At 38.6% G+C, this 23,503-nt stretch overlaps 1 protein-coding gene across 20 annotated transcripts in view; it reads left to right on the forward strand.

The window, feature by feature from the left end:
- Positions 1-23,503, forward strand: part of myo18ab (myosin XVIIIA b) — a 108,972-nt gene that overhangs the window by 82,346 nt on the left and 3,123 nt on the right. For 14 of the 20 annotated variants that reach the window (XM_082180439.1, XM_082180441.1, XM_082180440.1 and 11 more), the window contains 14 exons: positions 2,646-2,769; positions 2,908-3,108; positions 3,428-3,538; positions 5,094-5,198; positions 7,443-7,589; positions 7,696-7,809; positions 10,418-10,534; positions 12,483-12,566; positions 13,235-13,372; positions 14,330-14,515; positions 15,639-15,778; positions 16,454-16,498; positions 20,540-20,662; positions 21,488-22,983. In XM_082180439.1, the coding sequence (XP_082036565.1) occupies positions 2,646-2,769; positions 2,908-3,108; positions 3,428-3,538; positions 5,094-5,198; positions 7,443-7,589; positions 7,696-7,809; positions 10,418-10,534; positions 12,483-12,566; positions 13,235-13,372; positions 14,330-14,515; positions 15,639-15,778; positions 16,454-16,498; positions 20,540-20,662; positions 21,488-22,961 (3,109 nt within the window). In that variant the 3' untranslated portion in view covers positions 22,962-22,983. The remainder of the gene's footprint in view (positions 1-2,645; positions 2,770-2,907; positions 3,109-3,427; positions 3,539-5,093; positions 5,199-7,442; positions 7,590-7,695; positions 7,810-10,417; positions 10,535-12,482; positions 12,567-13,234; positions 13,373-14,329; positions 14,516-15,638; positions 15,779-16,453; positions 16,499-20,539; positions 20,663-21,487; positions 22,984-23,503) is intronic. The other 6 variants (XM_082180446.1, XM_082180442.1, XM_082180448.1 and 3 more) reach the window with 5 other exon arrangements.

Raw genomic sequence — 23,503 nt, forward strand, 5'->3', positions numbered from 1 at the left:
AACAATAAATATTTTAGCGCCCACACCAACAGACAATAAAGTTCAGTTTATTATAAAAGTATGCACTTAAGTTATGTTTTCTACTGCTTTAAATGCTCAAGCTCTTTAACGCCGGGGTGGAATTCTGATTGACTGTCAATGTTTTAATCATTCATCAGCTGAAAATAAAAAAAACATTCTGAAAAGATTCCAGCGATATTTCTCCTGTGTCTCGTTATCGTTATAGTTGTGGTTTGGTCTTCCCTATTCTCATAGAATTAGAATTAGTAGTACAATTTTGTAGTCTGTTAGTCTTTGGTGTGAACAAGCCTTAAAGGGATATTTCACCGCTGGAAAGATGAATGTGTATTTAAATTGGGTCATTTATGTAGTAGAAATGTGAAATTATTTTAGAAGATGGTGCCTTCTAGACTGAGAAAAGCCAGAAAATGTATTTTTGGCTCATGTGGATGAAAGACAACAACTCCCAGAATGCACTTGCTTCGCTGCCCTACGAGGCCACTCCCAAGCCACACCTACCGGTTACAGAGGGCAGTATCGGAAGAAATTATACAACTAGGCTACTAGTTGACTCAAACTGAAAAGACGCTGTTTTATCGTGAGATCCCACCCCCCAAAAATCCTCCGATGACGCAAAATGACGATTTTTACGCCATCTGAGTTTTTTTTCCAGACACACAATACAGAAATCTCTCGTCTCAGGGGGACATGAGGGAGGGAAGCACAGTCATTCGAAAATACTACCGTGTTTCTACTGATAAAAAGCGTAATGCTAATTGGTGAAGTATCCATTTAAGAGTAGCCCAAGAGTGCCTCAGATACCAGCATCTCAAAATGAAACATGCATGACTATCATTACTCTTAGCGGCAGGCCCTTAGCGGAGTGGCGGCAGTTAATGTGCGAAGGTGCTGTGGCTAAGCCTTTTTAGACTCTTGAGTAAACAGTCGGAGGCCGTGCCTGTCAGTGCGGACGGCATGTGTGAAAGTCCACTCTAAATGTAATGATCGGCCTGAGGCTCAGGGTGACGGCAGATTTAGCCAAAGGGAGGGATAGGGGGAGGAGGGCAAGGAGAGCGGTCCTTCAATTCTCTATGGGGCTAGGATTAACACAAAGAGTTGCATAAGACTCATTTATGGGATCATAACAGGGCCTCTGAGAGAAGGGGGTGGAGAACGAAAGAGAAAACTATAAAAAGAGGAAAAGAATTAACTGATTTGCCCCCAAAGCATCACGACTCCCCCCTCCTCACACATTGTAACCCACTTACAAATTAACCCAATCAGAATGATTTCCCCTAATGCCCCTCCTGACACACACGTCACACACAATACTGTAAGGCTTAAAGGAGTTTTAGTTTCTCAACACTCTGCTATGCTTGGCTATTTTAGGAAAAGCAGGTATGGTTTTTTTTTTTCATTAGACTTGTGCTTTGATTATAGTGCTTTGATTATAGTGATTAGTGTGATTAGAATTTAGCGATTGCCTTTAGTTATTGCATCGTACATAATTTGACTAATGGTCAACTAATATGGGGTTTTTCAATTAGTAACACCAATATAATAAAATCAGATGTAATCATGATATGCAGATAATTCAATTGCAGTTTAATTCACTTTTATTAAAGTTGAAATTAGAAAAAATCCCATCCATGTTCACTGCTAAAACATTGTTATTTTATAAGGTTTTGCCAGCCTCGGCAGTGTGTCTTGTTTTCCTTAAAAGAGTATGCAGTGGGGTATTTATTTCTTTGATAAATAATAATCGTAAAACAAATGATCAATTGACATTGTTTTCTGAAGAATTTGTAACTGTCTGCTTGACTGGTGAAAGTGTTACTTCACCCAAAACTAAAAATTCTACTATCATTTATACATACATTATCATTTATACATACATACATACACATACATTATACATTCTTAAAACATATGATTGTCTTTCTTCGGTGAAACATAAAATACGATATTTTGAGAAATGGCAGTGGAAGTTAATTGTATAACCAAAACAGTTTGGTTACCAACATGCTTCAAATTAATATCATCTTTTGTCTTCCGCAAAAGAATGAATGTCATACCAGTTTGGAACAACATAAGGGTGAATAAATTATGTTTCGGGTGAAAAACCCCTTTTACTTTTGTCACATAATTGGCTGGTGCAATAATGTCATAGTGGCAATGGCAAATATCATGGTTGTTTTCATCTGATCACAGTAAAAACTTTGTCGTTTTTCACATTTACATTTTTATACAAATTGACTTAAGTATGAGGACCATCACAAACAATCAAGCACTTTATCATAAGAGCCAACAGTATTTGCACATGTACTGTACACATGGCCACGTTTGCAGTATGAGCTAAATTGGTTAAAAAAAAAATGTTTAAACTGGAGCTGAATCAATTTTTATTCATTTATTGTATATATTTAGTATCATAGGAATGCCGTTAGGGTTGTAGTCTAGTTAAGTGCTTGTGGAATCAGTTATAATGGTCTCAGCAGATTCGGTGTAAGATTGCAGCTGGTTCCACCACATACTGTAGGAACAGAGAGTGCAAAGCCTCTGGAAAATGACTTTGAACCTTTGTTTCCTCTTTCCTGAGATTAAGCTTGTTGACCGTGTGTTTTTTATGCATGCAATGTCTGCAGGTTTGACTCGGAGCAGTCTCAGGCTCAGGAGGAGGTGCAGAGAGAAAAGAGTCTGCGGGAGAAGCTGAGCAGAGAGAAAGACATGCTGACTGGGGAAGTGTTCAGCCTTAGACAACAACTGGAGGTCAGCAACCTCTCTTATATCCTCCTCCTTTGTTGTCTCTCACTCACAGACTTTCCCTGGCTGTGACGTACACGTGTCTGTGTGTGCCGAGTCCAGACTATATGTTGTTCTAAATGAGTTTTTTCTCTGCTCTCTCAGGATAAGGATCTGGAGATATGTGCTGTCAATCTGAAGCTGGAGCAGTTGGAGGTGGAGCTTCAAGATCAGAACTCACAGGATTCAAAGGACGAGGCGTCATTGGCCAAGGTTAAAAAGCAGCTTCGTGACCTTGAGGCGAAGGTCAAAGATCAAGAAGAAGAGCTTGATGAGCAGGCTGGAACCATTCAGATGCTGGAGCAGGTAATCATTTCATGAGAATAAGGATATATGCTTTGGATTGAGCTGACTAATGTTTAATGTATTATGTCTTGGAATGATGCATATTCTCCATGCACACAATTTCCACCTGTCATGCGTAATATGCTAATTTATGTAGATTCAGCTGATGCGTCATTATGAAGAAACTGTCAATACTTACAGTTTGCATACATTATAATAATAATTAAGAAGAGTTTTATTGGCCTGTGCGGCAGAGTTATTTTGCATATGCATCTGTATGCACATTTCGTATGCTCAGCTGTGTTTGTATTCAATGAGATGTTGATGTTGTGACCTGCAGGCCAAGCTCCGTCTGGAGATGGAGATGGAGAGACTGAGACAGACGCATTCGAAAGAGATTGAGAGCAAAGACGACGAGGTGGAGGAGATCAGACAGTCCTGCAGCAAGAAGGTACGATACATCCACCAACCAAATAAAAGCTTTCTTTCTTTCTTTCTTGTTCTATGTTATTATGTAAATGCTGAATAATTCTAATTAGCTAATATCCTTAATGTGCAATTATTTTGTAGAGCTGGTTGTAAATATTTTTGATTATTATTATTAATATTATCCAAGCCGTATGCTCCGTCAAGAGCGATTAGGTCTGCTGACCATTTGCTTTTAGTTGTCCCACGGGTAAAGCTGAAGAGCAGGGGTGAAAGAGCATTTGCAGTAGCAGGACCGAAGCTTTGGAACAGTTTGCCCCTGTACATCAGACAGGCTCAAACACTTGCTGTTTTTAAATCTAGTCTTAAAACCTATTACTACAGTCTGGCATTTGATGCTATGTGAGAGTTGTTTTATTGCTTTTATTTCTGTGCTGTTGACTGTTTGTATCATTGATATAGGAAATACGTGTACAGCACTTTGTTAAACACTTGCTGTTTTTAAATAAACTTTGATTAATCATTTTCTTTTATTTACAAGCAGCTCTACAAAAAATGCACAGTGAGGATATTAGCTCTTGAAATAATATTTACAAAATATTGTTATTCATAATAATAATAATAATAGTAATATTCAAATTAATATTAGTGTTAGGTAATATATGTATTCATTAATATTAATCTTATAGTACAGTAAATATTAGTCTATAGGAAAATAATATACACCGTACACCATAAAATAATGCATTAATATATTAAAAAATGTTTTTAATTCTTTTATTGTAATATCATAAATGTAAAGGAACTTTTGAGTTAAAATCTTGACAAAACATTTTTTTGTTATGTTTAGATCACTACAAAATGATGTTGATATCTCAGAAAAATCTTTTTATGATGTCAAAATTAAGAAATATCATGAATTTATTAATTTTATGATGTCAAAATCACAAGAAAATGTAGTTTTTATGACAATTATGAAGAACCAAGACATAAGAATGCATGGCCTCTGTAGCTCCCATGCACATTCAGACAACTTTTCACTTTACGTACAAGTCACCAGTTAACACCATTAACAACACGCTCTGAGTACTTTACAATTGGTTTCAGAAGTTCAAGTGTGTTCAATTTATAACATTTTAATTGCTGATGTACAGTTCTTATGCAGAGCTCGCTTTGCTTCCTGTACAACATAAATAAACAAGACATATTCGGCCATGTGTTGAATAAGAATTTTCATTCAGTGTTGTTCAGCGCGCAGCTCTTGTTGCAGATAGCGACTTCCCATTTGTAGAGTGTCTTTGCCGAGGAGGTGCAGATAAGCTGAACTCATTGAGTTTTGATGTATAATTCATGGGCCTATTTTTTTTCCTCACGTATATTTCACCTTTCCCTCCTCTCCACTTAACCAATCAAGCTGCCAGTACAGTGCATCCTATAATTACCCTTCTTTCTCACGACCGAATCTCTTGATTGAGGGAATGTGTTTATATGTCTGGAATGACAGTATATAATTGGATTGACTCTTCAGGGTAAACCTACTTCCATGATGTTCTGTTACAGTGTTTTGTTTGTGTGAACAGCTCAAGCAAATGGAGGTGCAGCTAGAGGAGGAGTATGAAGACAAGCAGAAGGTCTTACGGGAGAGGAGAGACATGGAAACCAAGCTGATGAGCGCCCAGGAGCAGGTACTGCACTCATAAAACTTGCTATAGATCTAGTCAAGGTTTGAAATATGATGATTTAATATATGCGGTATGAAATTCATTTTTCATTTTTTATTATATATTTTTTTTTTTAATAATCAAATCAAAATGTGTATTAATAATTAAAATAAATATTAAATGTGTACAATATTGCATATCACATATACAGTATGTGATGCAGATTGTTCTGTACTTTTTTGTTTTATTTTTAGATATTAGACAGATATAAGGCAGACCCTTTTGTCAAAATGTTGTGAAAGACCCCAAATTGTATGGTTTTGTAGTTTTTGAATGTTCTAATCATCTGAATAGAAAGAATCCTATTCAGAACTTTATCACATTTTTTTTGTTTCCACAAAATTCAGCACAACTGTTTTCAACATCGATAACAATAAGAAATGTTTCTTGAGCACTAAATCAGCATTGAATGATTACTGAAGGATCATGTGGCACTGAAAACTGGAGTAATGATTTTAAAATAGAAAATAGTTATTTTAAATTTCAATAATTTTTTCAAAAATTACTGTTTTACTGTGTTTTTGGTCAAATAAATACAGCCTTGGTGAGCATAAAAGACTTCTTTCAAAAACGTTTCTGTAAATCATGGACCAAAAATGCTAATTACTTTTTTTGCACTCTTTTTGGGTACATCCAATTTATTTTTATTTTTTAAAGGGGTGGTAAAACGCCTTTTTTCGAAGGCTTGATTGTGTTTATGGGGTGCACTGTAACATGTGTTCATGCTTCGTTTAAAAAAATTTGCATTATTTTTCACATATTTAACCATTATTCTACACTGCTCTGTCCCTCCTTGTAAAAACGGTCGGATGATTTCCGCGTTCTATGAAGCCCCCCCCCCCTTCAAAATACGCAATGGGCTCAGATTGGTTAGCTGGCCCAGTGTGTTGTGATTCGCTAACCGCCAAGTGCACGTTGTTCGGAAACGTCACGCCCCCTTATCTTTACCGGTAGTTTGTGCTTCAGTAAACAACGGCGTCAATATTGCCATACCAGTTTGAGCCCGAATCAGACCCAGAGAATGTTAGTGGAGAGGATCGAGCAGAACCTGTTCAAGAACGGCTGTTAAAGGACGTTTCAGAAAGGTATGTTTTTTAAGACTGCAGATCGCTATATGACACTGTTACTTTTGTATATTTAGAACGATTGTCGCTAAATATCTGTCGCCACAACTATTAATCCAATACGAACACTAAACATTGGCTTTACAACAGTAGCCAAATCAAACACAAAACCATGTTTAGCAGGCCTGTAATCAAAGAATAATTTACACTGATCACATAAACGACAACAACCACGAACATTCCAAGTTCGCTGCGCTGGTGATATGTTTGTCGGATAAGTATGAATTAACGTTAGCATTTAACAAACTGGTTTGTGGAGCCAAACAGCGTTGTCCTTCATTTACTTCCTTGCTACAACGTACAATTAACAATACAAACTATTACAGGAAAACACAACGACGAAAAATAAATCATACTTACAGGTTGTGGCCCGTAAACAGTTTCTGTTTTTAAAGTTGGAACTGCTCCATCTTTCAGGACTAGCCGTTGTGCGAATCCTTCATCGGAGGAGGGGTTTATGTAAATATTGGGCTTAGTGATGTCAGCAAGCCCGCAGGAATGTTGTGTAGTCCCTACGGCCGTTTTTTGTAGTTCTTAGAAATAGATTTTTTTAAAGCAAATATCTCCCTTTGCTTTAAATTTTGAAAGTTGTAACTTTGCAGATGTTGTTTATGCTCAAACAGCAACATTACACACTAACTAAAGTTAGAAAAGTGAAATCGTGTTTTACCACCCCTTTAAATCAAATCAAATGTTTACTGTAGTGAAAATGTCCCTTCTTCTAATACCAAATGCAACAGACTAACAGATGCAAGCAGCAAATAATGATAGAAAATAATGTTCATGACATAAACTAAAGGCTATTGATTGACTTTGGTTTGTCTTAAACTAAGTTTAAAGATTTTCACAAAAAAAAAAAAAAAAGAAGGTTGCGTACTATATGAAAAATCAAATATTACATTTCAAATATGAACCAAAATATTATTTTGGTGAAGGTTAGGTTATGTTCTGTCATGAAAATAAAATGTATTTTTTTGTATGTTTCCTCAAAGTAACAGTTGCTAAAACCACCAAAACCATCATTCCTAAGCTTTCAGTGTGAACAACATGTAAAGATAACATAAACTATTTTGGGTGTTTTCAGGTGAGCCACAGAGATGTGGAGACAGAGAAGCGTCTGAGGAAGGACCTGAAGCGCACAAAGGCCTTGCTGGCTGATGCCCAGATCATGCTGGATCACCTGAAGAACAACGCTCCCAGCAAGAGAGAGATCGCTCAGCTCAAGAACCAGGTCTGTTTCTCAGCTCCCCTGGGCTCGGTAGATAACACATCATACATGAGGTCCAGTAGGAAACATACATTTCATTTATGTGTCTTTGCATGTGTGCTCTTTACAGCTCGAGGAATCAGAGTTCACATGTGCTGCTGCAGTCAAGGCCCGAAAGTCAATGGAAGTAGAGATCGAGGACCTCCATGTACAAATGGACGACATATCCAAATCCAAGCAGACGGTAAGTCTGTCTGTGTTTGGTAAAAGAATAACTCTTGATTTTTTACATCAGAGTCAGAGGCATGCATAGACACAGACACCACCTGTCTTCATCCACCGTAGGTGGCAGCCAGGATGTCGTTTCAATTATTTACCAGGGGGAAATGATTTCCGCCCATAATGGCACGTTTCCGATCCCTGCTATAATTCGAACAGGATGTATCGCCGTGAAATACATTACTCTTTAATAATTCTGACATTGATTCAGTATTATTTAAGCATGAAGAAAATTGTGTAATTGTGTCCTCACTGTAGCGTATTATGAAGCGATATCAGGAGAGACGGATGCAGCCAAATTCTGCAGATGCTGTTCCCCTGACGCTGTCTCCATATTGTTTTCTTTTTTTTGTCATCGCCGCCTGTCATATTTGCTCTGCTCTCTGGAGCAAGAGACACTCTGACAGAAGGGTGCAGTGAACATTTTAATTTTCTATAAAGCCGTTGCCATGCTGAAGCATTGTTTTGGTGCAGTCGGGTGTTTTTGTGGCTATTTCTAAAACTGTCTCTCTTCTGAATATTGTCATTGATTAGCAAGAGCGTGATAAATGGTCTGGTCATGATCACTGTCTGATTAGCTTCAGGTCTGTCTGACACCCCCACCCTCCCCTCCCTCCCCCCTGGGAGATCATGGATTTCCACTAGAGGATTTGAAGGTGACACATAGGTTTGATACAATACACTTGCCAGACAGCATTTAAAGGTGTGGAATGGATTCTGTACAGAAAAAAGGAAATGTCTTTTATCAGTGTCTTGGGTTAACGTATAATGGAAAACAGGATTTTCATTAATTTGTACACATACTTCTGCAAAAGCCAGTCCATGTATGTATCATTTATGAAAACTTGAAAAATGGGTTATTGAGAAATCATCGTAATATAATGTCATAAGCACAAGCATATTATCATATGACCACAATTTACACTACCGTTCCAAAGTTTGGGATCAGTACGATTTTTTTGTTGTTGTTTTTGAAAGGTTTCTTATGCTCACTGAGGCTGCATTTATTTGATAAAAAATACAGTAAAAGCAATAATATTATACTGTTTATATTATATTATAATATTATAACTTATAATATAAACAAACTTTTGGTAAATTGAATGTGTCCTCGCTGAATAAAATTACTTGCTTAAAATAAATCTTAAATCTTAAAAATGGTAGTGTACATACAGCTAAGGTAATTTTCAGATTCAGAGATACAGTATTAATCATAAAATAAGTAATTTACATATAGAAGCCGGTGTTGGGGCAGAGAGGCTAAACAATTATTGTTTTTGATGCATGTCATCGCCAAGTGCAAATTGTAGAATATAACCCCTTCAATATGAATTTATTTGCACTGGTTTGTGAAAGAGTGTGTGAAAGAAAATGCAAGCTGACTACATGAGGATGTTTTTTACTAAATCATTTAATTTCCTGCTTTTATGCTCACTAGTCAATTAGTAATGTGTGATGTCTACATTTTTTTGCTTTTACTAAAACATTTGAAAGATACTCCTCTGAGATTAGCTTGCCTGTATTGTTGAGGTAATTATTATTGAATAGAATTAGACCTCTGATACTGTTTGACAGAGCAGGCAGTGAAGTGTTCATCTCTAATTGGGAGACGGTGCTGTGTTCTCAGGGATTTATACAATGCAAGCAGCTACTGTTTAGTGACAAGGTGACAGGAAAATGATCTCTTTAAGGAATCAGGAGACTGGCTTTCAGTTTCAAACTAAAAACGAGAGCTGAAGTCGGAGTGGTTAGCCTCACATGTTCCTGACATGTTTAGATGTGGTGCTCATGCATGGGCCCACAGGTTTGAGTCTGACTGACTGTATCAATAAAAATATCTAAAATGGATCCTTTTTACTTTTTCGGGGTCAGAAAGCAGAAGTCGTCGTAGTTGGGTATACTTCTATAGCGGTGAACCGGAGACAACAGCAAAAAAAAATTTTTTTATTTCCATTTGCTCCAATAGCAAAAGAAAAAAATCTATGATACCGTTTCAGCGACTTCCAAAGAAACGGAAGAAATATCGAGATATTGATTATAGCAGTCAGAAAGATGTCAAATTTGCCAGTACTCCCTCACCCATTGTATTAGAAACACCCTTGCAGCAGCGTTAATTTGTTTTGTTTTTAAATTCATCATAACTGCCAAAGAAAATAAAACACAAAGTATAGCTTTATAAATGTGTATACACTTGTTTTTTTTATATTAAATTAAAGATATGAAAAACTTTACAATATTTACGATATTGATAACTGTGGAAACACGTCATCACAGTCTGTGAAAGAGTCCATTAACCTAAATGATTATTCAAATTTTTTGTTAATTTGTTTGTATTTCCATGGTCTTATTGTGCATGAACCAATTAGTCCCCGATGCATAAACCAAAGACACTTTACATTTTTTAACCTGAATATCCCCAGAAGTGCGTTGTATTATGAAAGTAAAATGGGTTGTGAACTTGCCAACATGTCAAGCATTTCTATCAGAGTGTTGTTGTTTTTTTACTTCTCGACTTTTTTTTATTTGCAATCATATTTGTTTTTGTCTTATTCTATTATTTGTTTCCCGTGCAGCTTGAGGAACAGCTGAGTCGTTTGCAGAGGGAGAAGAATGACCTGCAGTCTCGCATGGAGGAGGACCAGGAGGACATGAATGAACTCATGAAGAAACACAAAGCCGCCGTTGCCCAGGTAACTCTCTCCAGCACTCTGTCTCTGTCTGTCAGAGAGCTGTACAGAGCTTTTCTCTCATCATCACACACAGAGTAGATGTGTCTATACATGTACATTTAAATGTTTTTGTAATTTGTATCATGGAAGTTTAATACGATTTATTTTATTTTTTTTTGACAATTGGGTAGAATATTTTTTTTTTTGTATTTTAAGAATATATTTTAAATAACAGTATTTTTAATTTTTAACAGAGTGGCTTTTTTATTGTGGCCAGCCTAAGGCACACCTGTGCAATAATCATGCTGTCTAATCAGCATCTTGATATGCCACACTTGTGAGGTGGATGGATTATCTCGGCAAAAGAGAAGTGCTCACTAACACAGATTTAGACAGATTTGTGAACAATATTTGAGAGAAATAGGCCTTTTTTGTACATAGAAAAAGTCTTAGATCTTTGAGTTCAGCTCATGAAAAATGGGGGTAAAAACTAAAGTGTTGCGTTTATAATTTTGTTCATTGTATATATTTTTTCCAGAATATACATTTATATTCCAGAGTTTAAGGTCTCAATTCATGTGTGAAAATGATTCTTCATGCTCCCTCCCAACCATTCTTTCACAATATAAGCCTAATGAATCTTGACATTGTCATCCCTGCATGGTTGTTTAAGAAATAAGCTACACACTCCATCAATTACGGCTAGAAGAACTGTTGCCAAACATATATTGCTACAAATATAATAATGACTGCAATAATGATCCAATTATAGACTCTTTAGCATTTGCCTATTTAAATCCAAACAGCGATTTTTATTTTTATTTTTATTTATTTTTTAAACACACTATTATACATTTAGAGATTATTTCACACTGACAAATAAAAGCAGTGCGTACTTATTGTGTTGAATATATTTAACGGGTTACAGCATTCACAGCAATCACAGTGCTATTGCATTGCCGGAGCAGCGTGAAACAAGCCTAAAAAGCATTTTTGTTCACAGTTGTGTTGTCCTTTTCAATAATTAATTTTTTTGACACTGAGCGTATTGCATGCTACATCATTCCAACATATCTGACATTTTCCAGTATGATTCATTGCTGTTTCTCAGCAACATACTTCCATCATGCAAATCAAACCTACAGCGTCATTTAGTGTGTGCAGATGGACCACTCTGTATTTCTGCCTTTGATTGGTCGTTCGTGCCAGTGGGAAAGTGTCGCTGGAGCGATTGTCATTTATTTGAGTGTGTGGGTTGATTGTCATTAAGAGCGTTTTAAACACAGCATGCTGCTATGGCAGCAATGTAGAGATGAGTGATGTGTCTCCACTGATTCTAAGTAAACAGATCCTCTCCAATGGAACAGCCTGTTCCCTTTGGTTTACTTCAACTCTATGGTTCATTTATGGGTATATCAGGTTTTAAAATGCGGTCACATTCATATTTGAGGCATTCAGATTCCATTTTAGGCTCCATTTCACTCATGCTTCTGTTAACATGCTATTTATTGCTGCCATTTTTTGTGAGATGTCATTAACAGACCATAAGATTGCTTGTCTGTCAGCAGCTAAATGGTTTGCAGTGTGCTGTAAGATATATCACCAAAATAACATACCATCATGCATATTTCCCCCTTTCACTTGTGCACTGCGTGCTGGTTTTTCTAAATGGTAAATATGACCATATGCACCAGGTAAATGAGGGATAATACACTATTTTGCTGATTATTTGAAATACTGGGTGTTTTAAACCATGAAATGAGTTGTGGTGAATTTTGCAGTATACAATCATATGAATATTTCATACAAACAGAAAATGTGCATACTTGCGGATCATGTACTGTATATAGCATAGAAATTATGTTTAGATAATTATAAGATAAGAAAATAAAGGAATTGTAGGTTCAGATTATGCATCCTATGGTGTGTGTAGAAGAGACTGACCCCTCTGTGGTGTGTTCTTGTACAGTCCTCACAGAACCTGGCCCAGATCAGTGACCTGCAGGCCCAGCTTGAGGAGGCCATGAAGGAGAAACAGGACGTCCAGGAGAAGGTGAATTCACTTTGGCATCCATATGGAAATGCATATTCACAAAGTTACTGTTACTTGCAAGTGGAGTGAAGTAGATATCAGCTCCTGTTTTGTTTTATTTCTGCTAAGGTGAGCTGAGGTGCTTACGGTTAAATATTTGCACTGCAAAGTTACAATATGGAGATAATATTTTAGACTCTTCCTCTTTGAATAGTTTATTCTTTCATGAGCTCAAGATCAGGCTCCACCCTTTTTAACTGTTTACTCTTGTACGAGATCAAGGTCTGACTCCGCCCTCTCAGCATTTGAGTCTTTAATGATAGGATCAAACCCCGCCCCCTCTCAGCATTTGAGTCTTTAATGATAGGATTATTTCTTTGAAGAGAAATTCAAAGACAGGTCTCAAATCCATTATTCAAACACTATCACCATGTGTAATTAAGTATCAGAACCTCTATACTGGTCTGAACTGGGTTTGACTTATCACTTAATGTAAACCGGCAGAGCTATTTGAAAGGTTGATAAACCAGGTAGGCCTTGTTAAAGACACCCCATGGAGGTGAGGGGTTTTTATCAGCAGATAATAGTTATATTCAGCTGTTCAAGTTAGGATTTCAGTAAAATACAGATTGCTTTTGTTTATCTCAGTGTATGTGTGAATTCTCACTCTGTATGTGTGTGTTTGGCAGCTCACTGCCCTGCAGAGTCAGCTAGAGTTTCAAGAGCAGTCCATGGTGGACAAGTCTCTGGTCAGCCGGCAGGAGGCCAAGATCCGTGAGCTAGAGACCAAGCTGGAGTTCGAGAAGACACAGGTCAAACGCTTGGAGGTAAGTTTGCAGGATGCATGTGCTTGTGTGGGCTGAGAAGGCTGGGTGTTGGAAGAGTCAAAAGGTCAGTGCGCAGGCATTGAAGTGTTGGATAAGGATAAAGTTAATCTACTCAACCGCCAGGCCTCTCCTCTTTGTCCCACCGCTTTATAGAACTTTAACCCTTGAACAAGAAGTGTTTTACAATTCTCTAATAAAAATTGCACTACAAATTGAATGTGGATTATTTCTGTCCCCTTTGTTTTTTTTCAAATCGACAGTGTCAGTCCCCCTTTTAGAGAGGAAATCTACATTTCATTTCATGTCTGATATATTTTGTTGCTGGAGGCAGCAGGTCATCTGTTTTTGCATTGTACACAGCTAGCATAATTAAAATGTGTTTTCTCTAATGCACATTATTTCAGTGTTTTGTTTTGTTTGATTTTATGGATTTTTTGCTCCTTAAGTGACATTTTCCAGGCAGCCAGTCCTCTTCACCGTTCATCTATGTTGGGTGCTCCTGCTCACCTGCAGAATTACAATTGGCACTCTGCACAAATTACAAATGTCTACTGCGCCCACAACAAAATCTGTCAACAGAAGCGCTTGAAAAGCGCTATTATTACTGATTTGTTGGACATATAACTCAGCGCAGGCTTGGGCAATGTTGTCTCTAGGGGCAGCTTGTTTAAACCATGCCCATCCGTTGCTGTAAAGAATCTCTGTTTTCCTAATATGTAGTTATTTCTATGTTTCCATGCCAGTCTGCAGCCCACCTTTGGTGTGAAAAATCACAGATAAGTTGCTATGGAAGTTATTTGGAGTTTCACACCATATGCATAGCTTGACAATCTTGCATATATCAGCGCTAGACTTGCTAGATTTGGTAAACAACCACAGTGGGTTCAGAAACACTTAAGCGATAGTGCATGTTATTGATGCATATATATGGTAAATAAATGATTGCATCTTCTTCAGAGTCTTGTAGCGAGGCTGAAAGAGAATCTCGAGAAGTTGACTGAGGAACGAGACCAACGCAGTGCCAGTGAGAACCGGGAGAAGGAGCAGAACAAGCGTCTCCTCAGGCAGATTCGAGACATCAAGGAGGAGATGGGCGAGCTGGCCAAGAAAGAATCGGAAGCCAGCCGCAAGAAACACGAGCTGGTGAGGGCCTGATCTGCTGTTCTGCTTCACTGATGTTCTCATTCTGAAGTGTCTTAAAGGGATAGTGCATCATCAAAGTTATGTCATCATTTACTCACCTTCATGTCATTCTGAACCGGTTTGACTTCATTTCTTCTGTGGAACATAAAATAACGTATTTTGAAGAAAGTTGTGACCAAAACAATATTGGAGCCTATTAACTTCCACTATATGGCAAAAATAAATAAAAAAATACATAGATGAAAGCAAGTCATACAGGTTTGGAACAACATGAGAGAGTAAATTATAACAGAATTTACATTTTTGGGTGAGCTATCCATTTAAGCATATGATGAAAGCAGAAATGCGACTATATGTGGACATATAGCTTCCTTCTAGTTAACTGGTTTGATTAAACCTCTTAATTCCAGACACAGAAAACAATGACATTCTCAAAAATGGTGTGTAGCATTTTGACAGCAGTTTAATGAGGGCTATTTTCTCTTCCAACATGACATAAGGTTCATAAGTCAGGTGAGAGAGACCTAAAGCTCATTGGGATGAATAGGACTACCGACATTAGTGCCTGACCTCATGGATCAAAATAAAATAAAACATTCCCCACGGCCACAATGGTTGGTGAATGCAAAATTGTATTTAATAAATTTAGACATATAACATAAGGGAACCTATGAACAAATCATTGCATTCTGATACATTTTGTCTAAGTTGAATCTTCTTTAGAAGTAGTCAATTACAAAATAAATATATAAATTATATATCACTAAATACTAAGGATGCAGTAATATTGAAATTCTGTCTAATACAGACTAACTGCTTATTATTTTAATTTTGTCCACAACAACCGATATATCGTCCATATTAAAATTCTATACTATTTTGTCTTTAAAAAAACAAGTGAATTTAGGCATTTCAACATTATAATGTACAGTATGAAATATGGATATTAATTTGAGATTTACTGAAGGTTAGATTTATCAGTGTTAAATATTAAATGAATAATGTTTTTAACATTAACATTAAGCGAGCATTAGATGACGGTAGCAAAGGTAATCTAAATGTAGAAAAAGACAGGAATGAGTACCTCATTAGTTAGGCTATAAATTGAACCCTGTCTCTTTAGGAAATGGATATTGAGAGTTTGGAAGCAGCCAACCAGAGTCTCCAGGCGGACCTCAAGCTGGCCTTCAAGAGGATCGGAGACCTCCAGGCTGCTATCGAGGATGAGATGGAGAGTGACGACAATGAGGATCTCATCAACAGGTAACACTTGCTGCTCTGAGGACTCTTTATTTAATGCAGACCTCAGGAGAGCTACTCTGTGTGCATAAGTGGGTAAAAAAGAGATAGACAGAGAGAGAAGACACTATCTGGATGAATGCGCTGTACACTGAGCTTTTGGAGACGGCAATCAGTGAGCCAGTCTCAGTCATCTCTTATTCACACTCTCTTAAATATTTATGCCTTGAAAACTGCCGCACATAATTTGGAGCTTCTTTTTTATGTAGTTGGTCTCATCTGTCAGAGGAAGTCATCTCCGTTCACCCTCATTCCGCTTCTCTTAGTGACCCGCACCTTACTGCGCAGAGCTGAGTTTATTTCCTTGCTTATATGCGTGGAAGAACTCCAGTCATCCTAATAACAGTAAATAGTGCCGTGCTTACACTTACATAATGGACTATGCAGAGCAGAAGTTAGAAAAAGGTCAGCATTCTGGGTAAACATCTTGAGCAATATGTAGCGCTAGAAAACGTTTACACCAGACATGATAAATATTCAATTACAAGCTGTGTTTTTAAGACCATGACTTCTTGTTTTTATTTACATTTTTTTTACAGCCATTGTTCTTTTCATGTTTATTAAGTTTCCATTTGTAACTCACTTATTTCTGCTTCTTGTTTTTTATGTGTTTGTTTTTCATTCCCCTCCTACCTCCAGTTTACAAGACATGGTGACTAAGTATCAGAAACGAAAGAACAAGCTGTAAGGAGTTCAAGTTTGAACTTAAGTTAACATATTTTGATTCTCCTTTGCCCTCATAGGAAGATGATGCAGTATACATGCAGTGATTTTTGAGAAATGTAATACAGAATAGGGAATATTCTGTACTAAATTTCGATTTCGACTCAAGAAAAGACTGGCAGCATCATGTTGATACTGCATCACACTTCCGGGCATGACAACTAACATCACACATTTGGTTTTCTCCTTTTTATGCACGATGTCTCATATAATGTATGCATACTACAAACTGCATGCTTTTTCCAAGCCAAGTATGGTTCCTAATTATTTACCCTCCGCAGAGGCCATTTCCCCCCACCCTGAACCCCCTGCTTTGTAAAACTGAACCTTTTGATGCTTTGGATAAGAACCATTCTGAGTGGAGGTCAGGTGTAGTTACATGTCCACAGGGTCCAGACAATGGGCGATCCCCTGGATGTCTAACTCGAGAGCCAGAAGGTGCTACATGCAGACTTGTTGGATACTGCAGGGCCTTGTACAAACATCTGTGAGGGGCTTGCTCTGCCCTCCCCCCTTCTCAGCCTTCCTTTACCTGCCTTTCTCTCTTCACTCTTTTGAATAATTCACACTTCTGTTCTTGGGACTTAGGAGCCTCTTAAGGCAGGAAAGAAAGGCGTGTTCCTCATCAATCTTTCAACCATGAGGGCTAAATAATGAATAACCCACAAATGTCCTATAAAAACTCACCTGGCAACGGCCTACAACAATGTACCAGCCATTGGCGTCAAGCCATTTAATTCCCATGTCAATAGTCCTTGGTCCGCACCGTACACCACTTAAAGCTTTTTCCAGTTCTAAAAACCCTTAAGCTCTAAGCACCACTTATTACATCATGTGAGAAAGTATTAAAAGCTAATGGACAGTCTGTGCGTTACTTATCAGGTTTAGATGGATATGCTGTTTCAGAAATGTTTGTTTGGGTTCACTAAGGGATGTTGACACTTCTGGTCGGATCATTCTATTGGGGAATTCATGTGGCGTTATTGTAAATGAGACTGGCTGTAAGAGGATTGTTAGCTAAATACAAACCTTAGCAGAGAACCTATTATTCTGATGAGAGAATAGACAGGGCATAACGAATGACAAATGAATAGAGCAGATATTTTGAAATGAGCTATAATTAGGAGAGTTGTTGCACATTACCTCTCATGAGCATTACTTGTATATTTTATTCAGTGACATCATTTTAAAACTTTGTTTACAATACATCATGAATTATTTGAAATATTATTTTATTTTAGGTTAATTTATTATTGTATCATTTGACATTTTCATTCAGTTTTTCATCTTATATTTATTTTATTTCAGCTGTATTTAAATTTAACAAAAATGTTTTAATAGTTTTAATAATAATAATAATAATAATAGAATTTTAATGATTAGTTTTAGATAACGATAATAACCCTGGTGTAGATAGAGGTCAGACTTGTGTGCAAAAAGGAATTTGGCATAAAGGGATTTTTTTTACATTGTTTGTTGATGAATATTCAAGTAGAGCTCTCAGTCGATTTAACATTTGTGTCACTGTCCGCGGTTGTCACAAGTGATTAATTAATCAAATTGTTTGAAGTCAAATATTTCAAGTGTTGTTATTTTTTTCTTTCTTTCTTGTTTGTCATTTTGGAGCTTAACAGCCATTGCACAGAAAACTGTGGCCATGAAAAATGTGTATTTCACAAAAGAAAGTCATATGGGTCCTTTTTTCTTTTCTTTTTAACCTAAATATTATAGATATTTCTAGAGGTTTTTTTTAATTAGTACAGAAATAGTCAGAGATGCAGCCAAGAAACAGTTGCACTATATAAACATCCAAATTTGCCCATTTAAGGGTCAAGAAGAGAGAGTGGGGATAATATAGAGAGAGAAAACAGCGTAGAGAGACAGAGACTAGGGAGGAAAACAGGGGTTGAGAGTGTTCTGTAGGTGCTAATGATAAATGTAATAGCCTGTAACAGAGATGTACAGCCAATGGAGGCATGTTGTCACAGACAATTAATGTCTCTCCTCTCTCACTGTGTTGTTTGTTTGTTCCCTTGGGCTTAGGTGCAGCTTAACTAATGGTATATGGTCAAGGACATAAATTGTGTGTGACATTTTGCATTAGCGCTTCATTACAAAGACCCTGCTTTCCTACTGTTTAGCGATGGGCCGGCTAGCAGAGCTCAAGGTTTATTCACACAACGTTCTCACCTCAGTTTACCTCCAGGGCACTAGGGCTTACACAATAGCCAAAAGGGCTCTTGAAGAAATACACACTCTGACACTCGTAAGTCGCCTACCCATATCGTCAGAGCGCTACTCATATAACAACAAATTCATTTGTCCCGAGTGTATTCGCTGTAGTGTATCAGATCTTCTGATTTTGACCCTCTCCAGCACCCTGATTGTGAGCGTACAGTTAGTGTTTAGTGACATCTGTGCTATCTCATGGGTCCATGCATATATAATATTCTCATATGCATAATACCACAAACGGAGAGCTAAGCAGACCGGAACTCTAATGTCAGAGAAAAGCAGCTGCTGCTTCAGTTTTGATCTTCTCTCTATGCCTGGGATAATGAGCTACTGTATGTTGTATAATTTCTTTGGGAGATATTTGACTCCTGCAGTGCTAGAGGACAATAATAATGATTATTAAAATTTAATTTGAAACAAAATTGTGAAAAAGGCGTAGTTCGTAATCTGCCATCACAAAGTCTTCTCTAAAGGTTTTTCTTGTGCATATTTGGGGTGTTTTAGCTCTCTAGATCCTTGAAGGGCAATTCATAGTTATTCAGTGCGGTGTGCTATGCGATAAGTGAAGGATAAGACTAATCTAAAGAGGCAGGGAAGCATTGACTTGCAAATCCAGCCAAACATAAATTCAATGGTTTTATCTGGTCCAGAGAAATGAGCAAACAGGACTGGGATTCACAGCGCTGCTTTCTGTGTGAGGTGTTAATGCATGTGCTCCCAGGGACGTTCGGACTGTGTTTACTCGTTCTTATTGACAGCTCAACACTTCCCTACCAAACCCATTTGTATCCAGAGATGCATGGTATTGCTAGCATGGTGAGCCAAGTTAATTACAGTCCCAAAATGGCCCATTCCTTCATGCAGTCCTTTAACATGGTAGTTGAAGGCTACATAAGCCTGAGGCATTTCGTTTCGTTAAGGAGGATCTTTCACAAGCTTTGCACTACCTATAATTCCCAATTCCGTTTTTATTCAGCTATAAATCAAAGTATTTTTTATAATAAAAGATAACTGAAAGAGTTTAGTTCTGGCACAGGCAGCATTGGAACCATTGTACAATTTCAAAAATTACTGATTTGATGCGCTTTACATTGACAACTTTAACCAACATATTCATCTCACGGTTGATTTTAATATAATTTGGTGTTAGCGTGTTGCTAAGCTAACAGTGATAGTCTAATTAGCATAAAAAGAATCGCAAACGAATTATGAGTTGAATAATGTTTAATTGCATTAAATTTTAAATGTACTTTTCAGTGTCGAAATCTATTTATGAGCTTGTCACAATGCATTGTGGCATTGCCTTCTGCGATACAATGCTCCCTTAGGAGTTCGCTAAAATTAGGCATTTTAAGTTACTTTTTTTTGAAAGCCTTCAAATCGCAAGTGTGTCGATGATCCCTCAAAATTCTGCCTGTGTAGGCAGCCACCTAGGTTTTGGAACTGAGCTATTGTCTGCTTAGCTACAGTCTGAATGGTTTTCTCTTTTCAATGCTCTCCTTTCTTCTGGTTTGGCTTGGAGTTGTACTGACCTCACCCTTTTGGATGCCTCACATTATACAGAGCCAGCTTGCTGCAGGATATTGTTGTTGGACTATAAGTCTAACTTACTAACACAGGCTTTTTCCAGGTTACTTGAGATCAGGCGCATGCATATGTACATTGTGTCTCCACCGTAAAAAACCCTGTGTTCCTCCTACTAACAATATTTATGTACAGATTTGGCTTGTTCATTTTGTTGATATCCCCTCTCTTCTTCTTGCACAGTGAGGGCGCCTCTGATACAGACTCTGAGGTGGAGGACCGTGTTGACGGGGTGAAGTCATGGCTGTCCAAAAACAAGGGCTCTGCCAAGAACCTGTCAGATGATGGTAGTCTGAAGAGCTCAAGGTCAGTACTGCAACCTCATTTCCCTCGGTTATCCCACAGAATGGTTTAACAAAACCCAATGCAGCAAGCAAGAAAAAGGTATTTGGAAAGGCTAATTAGCTAGCGCCAAGGGTATTTTCTGTTGGTATTGTCTAGCTTATTCTCCCCATTGTCAGCAGTTTGATAACAGAGGCTTCTATAAAAGGGAACGGCTTCACAGGCAGATTAATGGATATGCCCACTGGCCAGTTGGCATGCCTACCTGCGCCTTTCTGCTGAAAATGAATGGGTCTTTCCACCAGTGGACAGATTTTTACTGTTTATTCTTTTTACCAGAAGATTTAAGTTTGGCTCTTGAGGTTCTTGTGCTTTTAAAACCTTAACACCGTTTGAGTCATAATTTCAATCATTTTGATCATTTCAGTCCTATCTGTCAGAAGCACTCTTCCTAGTATAAATTTATATAGTATAAATGGAGAATTATAGTCCATATCAGCACCAGTTTTTGTGCAATTACCTGAAATATTTTCGCCTAAAAGGATCTTTATGTCTACATTTATATGTAGATACCCTTGCTTATGGATTAACTATTGATTTTAAATCACAGACGTTTTATAGTCTTTCTTAAGTGCTTTGTATTCCCTGCTGTCACATCAAACTTTCATCTATATTCTGCCCTGTCTGCTTGGAATATACCTCTACTGTTATTTCTCTTTTTGGGTGTCAGTCATCTTTTCAGTTTTTATCAGTGTTTTTTCTCATTCTCATATTTCCATCTCTATCCTCTCCTCCCTCCATCTGTTTGTCTTTCTACACTGTGCGCACCCCGTCTGCCCCTCCATCTAGATATGCTGTAAATGTTGACGGAAAGGAGGGAAAAGAGTGGGAAGAGGGTAAAGAATGGAAAGACAATGGCAAAGGTAAAGAATTAGAACCCAGCAGGCCTGTATCTGTCATGAGTTCCCTCAGCTACAGGAAACGCTCCAACATGAAGGACTCCATAGGAGGTAAGGGAGACGAGAGTTCGCTCCTCAACACTCTCAAAGAACAATCCAATTCCCAGGACCTCTCCTCTTTCCGCAAGAACAAAGCCAAGCAAGAAGCTGAGGATGACTCCTACTCTGTCAGCTCCTGGAGGAAGGGAGGAGATGATCTTGACGATCGGGGTTCTGTCATCTCTCAGGCCTACTCGGAGGCAGCCAGTCGGGCAAGGAAGGGCATGGACAGCCGCTGGTCTGATTTTGATAAGGAGTCCGTTGTGTCGTCTCTAGCCCCGAGCCGAGTTTCCTCCTGTCGTACTGCGATGGATCTAGATGACGATGCTATTTCCAGCGTGAGTCGCATGAGTTCGGTAAGCCGGCGTCGGAGCATGCCTCGTCTCGACGATCGCCAGAGTGAATACAGTTCAGCCGTCAGCCCCAGCCTGAGTCGCCGCAGTCCAGGCAGCATGAGCCGTTCCGACTCCCGCATGTCACTGTCTCGTAGCTGTCGCCTCAGTGAATTTGACGTGGACGATGATGCCCGGAGCGTAGCATTCAGCGAGGCTCGCTCCAGCGCTTACAGCCCTCACTCCACCTCCGGCCGAAGCTTCTCCATGCCTCCGCAAGCCCGGACCACTGACTCCAGCCCGCCTGAGGTTTCAGACGTCAAGCCAGTCAGTCACCGCAACTACCTTGACCCTGACCTGGAGGCTGCCATCAATGAAGTTTTGAGCTTCAAACCCATTAAGTTCAAGCGCACCAGCTTGGAAGACTCTGAAGCGGAGAAAGATAAGCCGGGCGAGGTGGAGGATGACAAGAAGAGCGTCAGCAGCTCTAGGACTGGCAGAGACAGTGGCCGCTCCTCTAGCCTGCGCCGCTCTGCTTCAGCCGTGGACTTCATGCGTTCCAGCAGCAGCCTCAGCACACGCAGCAGCCGCAGCAAAAAGGGCAAGAGCAAGAAGAAAAAGAAGAAAAGCCACAGCTCTGAATCAGACAGCTCCGACAGCTCTGACGACAACCGCAAGAAGAAGAGCTCCAAGAAGAAGGGCAAGAAATCCAAGAAGAAGTCCAGGAAAGAGTCTTCGTCTTCCTCCTCATCCTCGGAGTCTGAGTCTAGCACAGAGTCGGACTCCAGTTCAGGAGCATCCACTATTTCTTACAGAAGCTCCAGCAGTATCAAGAAAGCCCCTGGCAGGCAGGCCTCAGGCTCTGAGGGCGAGCTAGAGCCTGAAGGCCCCTCTGAAGAAGCTCCACCACGGTCTAAGAAAGAAGACAAGAAGAGGAAGAAGAAAGTAGACAATCTTATGATGAAGTACCTGTACAGGCCTGACAGTGACTAAAGATGGCAGTAGGTGATACTTGGTGTGTGGTGAAGGAATGCTACAAGCATGGTGTTAAACTAATACTCAAGTACCTCAGTACTGTCTGATATCTTTCATTGCATTTTACCATTACGTTACTTTCAGCTTATCTTTACACGGTGTTCTTTCACTTTGTTACTCACACACATTTTCAGTTATTTTTGTAGCTATAACAGGGGTTCTCAACCTTTTTGTCTCTAAGGCTCCCTTGGCCTGAGACTATAGCTGCTTTGATACAATCTGTATTGTGAAAAGCGCTATACAAATAAACTTGACTTGACTTGACTATACTAGAAGGCCCTCCTATCTTGCTGATATGTTTCTCTGGTACTTCTGTTTTTAACCATTTTCATGAAGAATGTTAAAATAACTAAATTTAAACGATTGTAAGACTTTTTGGCTCCCCCTCAGAAGTTTGCCGTGACCCCCTAGTGGGTCCCGGGCCCCCTGGTTGAGAGCCACTGTTCTATATCATTCACTGAAATATTTTTGTGATTTATTAACTCAAGATAACAGCTGTG

The sequence above is a fragment of the Leuciscus leuciscus genome (genome assembly GCF_965113295.1).
Source record: "Leuciscus leuciscus genome assembly, chromosome: 9".
NCBI classification, from domain to species: Eukaryota; Metazoa; Chordata; class Actinopteri; order Cypriniformes; family Leuciscidae; genus Leuciscus; species Leuciscus leuciscus.